Consider the following 3712-nt stretch of genomic DNA (forward strand, 5'->3'; position numbering starts at 1 on the left):
CACTTTTCACTGCCTTTTATCTGTCCTTGGCAGACTTTGGTGACTCCCCAGTTTTCAGGTTTGCCCAATCCAGGGGTCATTGACCCTCGGTGGACTTCCCCCTCCTCGGTGGCTACTGGACAGCATCTGTCATCTGCCCCAGGGGTCGTCCGCATGTACGTGCTGGTTTGGGAGTCCGTTGATGAATTTTGAATAGGGTTCCTCCTCTGATGCTGCCGGTGTTGGCTTTGGGTGGTTGCTGACACTTGGTCGGTGCTTGCCACCCGCCACTGCAAATAGCGCTGGCAGGAGCCACGCTCCTGCCACTGCCAGCACAGCCGTGCCTCCCCAGCTGCCGGGGGGCACGTATCGTTCATGCTACCATTGCCTGGGCCTTGTTCCTCTTCACACTGGTCACCAATTTCTCTAGTACTAGGCTGGTGTGGGAGGAGATTTCGCAGTCACAGGGCATGGAAATGATACAGTAAAGACTGTGTGTTTTGCAACAGAGTCCACTGTGCTGATCAGGACATCAGCACTCCAGTAACCCTCTTCTTCTAAAGAAACCATCCTCCTTCCTTCCCAGCAACTGACCAAAAAGAAGTGGCTCCCAGTGGTGGGTGCACTATGGGTCTGCAGAGAAGCCAGGGACTGAGAGGAGCCAGAGACTTGTCCTTGTGAGGCCACGCTAGCACTGGCTGCAAGGGGTCCTCTGAGGCTGCTTCTTTGGGGAATCCCATGGGCGAGCTTTAGCCAATTCCTCTGAAAAGGGGCCGGGGACCCCACGTGAGGTGGCGGTGCATGGACACTCCCAGGCCCAAACTCCCAATGACAACCAGGCTCCTCGCCCTGTCTCCTTGGAGCTTCCCTGACTTGAATGAGCAGGTGAAAGGGAAAAGCTGCAGCTCAGACCCCTCCCTGCCTTTCCCCAAACAGATGGCTGGTCATGGTGCTCTGCTTGGTCACCTGTCTGAGGAAAGACAAGCACCGTTGGTCTCCCCACGGCATTTCAGTGCTGCTCATTGGCTGCTGCTGGCCCGGGTGCACTGTCCCTGCAGTGGCAGCAGGAAGGGGCCCTGCCCACACCAACGGCACAGAGTGCAGCTTCCTTGCAACATGCTGTGACAGCCTGTCTCCAAGAGAGGGGTAGTCCCGGGTAGAGCAAGCTACCACATCCCAACTTCTCAACTAAACACAGAGGGTAAGGAACCCAATGCCAGCATTGGAAGGGACCACGCGCATCATCATATTGAACCCCATGCACGTGCGGAGCACTACAACTCCTCAACAACTCCCTGTCCGGTGCTTATCTATCCTCTTCTGGAACATCTCCAGTGATGTCGCCACTCTCTGCTTTCATTCTCTGGGGATCATTAAGTCTGTGAGTGGCACAAATATATATTGCTACCCAAGAGGCAATCATTGGTTTTTCTCACTGCCCAGGGGCATTCTGGCATGCATGAAAGGGGCTTGAACGCCTTCATGGCTACTCTGTCCTGGGGCCCAGAGTGCTACCTAAGTGCTATCTTCATGAACAAGAAACTCATTACCAGTGAAATTAGGATGGTTCCTTCTGCACCTTCCCCAATGGCCTGAACCCATGACCCTGTAGCAAACCCAAACAGCTTGTTGCGTGCATGAGGATCAGAGCAGTCACCTGGCAATCACCCTAGCACATGCCTCCACAGAGCAGCTCCCCTGCATGTGGGCCCAACCTGGCACAACTTTCTTTCCCCAAAGCACAGTCCCCGCACTCTGCCTCCTTTCCCTGCCTCAGCCTTGCTTTCCAGTTCCTATGCGGAGTGACCGCATTACACTTTGCTTGTGCCCAAAAAGCACTGAGCTGAGTTTGCTCAGCATGTAGAAGACCCATAGACCTGCAGCCATAGCTGGGTTATGTGAAGCCAAAACAGGAAGCCATAGGATTGCTCCAGACAACTCCAAAAAAGCCCTCAAAGTGGCAACAGGCAGCAAAACCGACCTCTAGGTATCACTGGCACCAAGGAGGAAGAAACCTTCTTGTGCTACAGGAGGCAGACCTAGCCCAATATCAGGGACCAGTCAGACTAGAACAGATTAGCAGGAAGAAGGAGTTTTATCGTTCCTCTACTGGGGGGTGGGGACGGGGCGGGGAGAGGGAGATCATTATAAGGGGCAGATACTGCGGGGCATCGTCAGAGAAAAGAACCAGATATCTCCTCACCATGCTCTGCGCTCCCCTCCTTGTCGTGCTGCTGGGGGTGTGGTGCACAGGTGAGAACAGAGGAAGGGTTAAGCATACTTTCAACTTACTGCTAAAGCCAATGCCCACGCTGTTTCCAGGCATGAGAGACACATAAGCAGGCTGTAACAGGTTTCTACCATGTTTTCCAGGTTCCAGCTCCCAGTCTGTGGTGACGCAGCCGCCCGCAGAGTCAGTGTCCCCGGGAAACACTGTGAAACTCTCCTGCACCATGAGCAGTGGGACCAGCATCAGTGGCTACTATGTGTACTGGTTTCAGCAGAAACCTGGGACCCCCCCTCGGCACCTGCTGAGATACAAGTCGGATTCTAACAAGCACCAGGGCTCCGGGGTCCCCGCTCGCTTCTCTGGCTCCAAAGACACATCCAGTAACACCGGCTACCTGACCATCGCCGGTGCCCTTGCGGAGGACGAGGCTGACTATTACTGCGCTGTGTGGCACAGTAGTGCTTGTCACAGTGATCTAGTCAGAGGGGAAGTGAGACAAAAATCTCCTCTGCTCTGCCCAGCCGGGGCTTTGTGAGAAACTGGAAAACTGGAATCTGCTCCATACCCAGAAACATGCAGGGGTGGTAGCTTCTGCTGAGTGCATGAAGTGTGCCAAGTTTCAAGGTCATAAGATTCAAGGTTTTCTGGGAAACTGCACCTCAAAGTCCTCAGAGCAAACCTCATGTCATGTGTGTTTGTGTTAGGCAACAGCAGGGTGAAAACTGCAGGGGTGGTAGCTCTTGCTATGGCCACAAAGCCTGCCAAGTTTCTAGGAGATAGGTGCCAGGGGAGTCTGGGTTCTGGGGCCCTGCATCTCTGGCCACAGGCAGGCAAAACTCATGACATGGGTGCTTGTGTGTGTGTTCAGGTGAGCCTTTCCTGGTGCTGGGGCCTCTGCATAACATGGCAGTGTGCCCACAGTGCAGGGGGGTCCCTGACACTCCCAGGCCCAGACCCCCATGACCAGCAGGCTTTTCACCCTCCATCCCTAGAGCTTCTGATCTCAAAGAGCAGAGGAATGGTTAAAAGCTGCACACACCCCGCCCCCATACCCTCTACCAGCACCTTTGGCCCTGCTGTCTCCCCACACAGCTGAGCCAGCTGGGCCACATCTGGGGACCCAGCATCCCTTCCACGCAGGGCCCCTGGCACTGTCCAGACCTTCCCCAGGCATCAATACTTAACCAGAATGGGCCCAAGCTCCCCTCTGGGACTGAACTTATTGGAAACTAGTGGCAAAGGTTTGTGGATCAGGGCCATGACAAAGCCCTTCAGCCCGGTTTGTCATCCCCAGTGAGACAATCTGGGATTCTGCACCCCATGAACATAGGGAGAGAGCAGGCCTGGGAGCTCCTCGCTAGGATTAGCCCTGTTGTCTCTGGTGCGGGGACAACGCTCTCCTGTCCCGGCAGCTATAGGGACGTGCACAGAAAGGTGCTCTGCAGCGTGACTGTCCCTGCACAAGAGGAAGGGGAGGCTGAAGACACCGGCAGCCAATTAGGA

The 3712-nt window shown here is 55.1% G+C and overlaps 1 gene segment (V, D, J or C); it reads left to right on the forward strand.

Moving 5' to 3' along the window:
• Nucleotides 1–2165: 2165 nt before the first annotated feature.
• Nucleotides 2166–2744, forward strand: LOC106723415. The segment is given in 2 exon segments: nt 2166–2232; nt 2353–2744. Coding segments are annotated over 2 exon segments (441 nt in total).
• The last annotated feature ends 968 nt before the right edge of the window (nt 2745–3712 follow it).

Source organism: Alligator sinensis, unplaced genomic scaffold, assembly GCF_000455745.1.
Source record: "Alligator sinensis unplaced genomic scaffold, ASM45574v1 scaffold1715_1, whole genome shotgun sequence".
In the NCBI taxonomy this organism is placed as follows: Eukaryota; Metazoa; Chordata; order Crocodylia; family Alligatoridae; genus Alligator; species Alligator sinensis.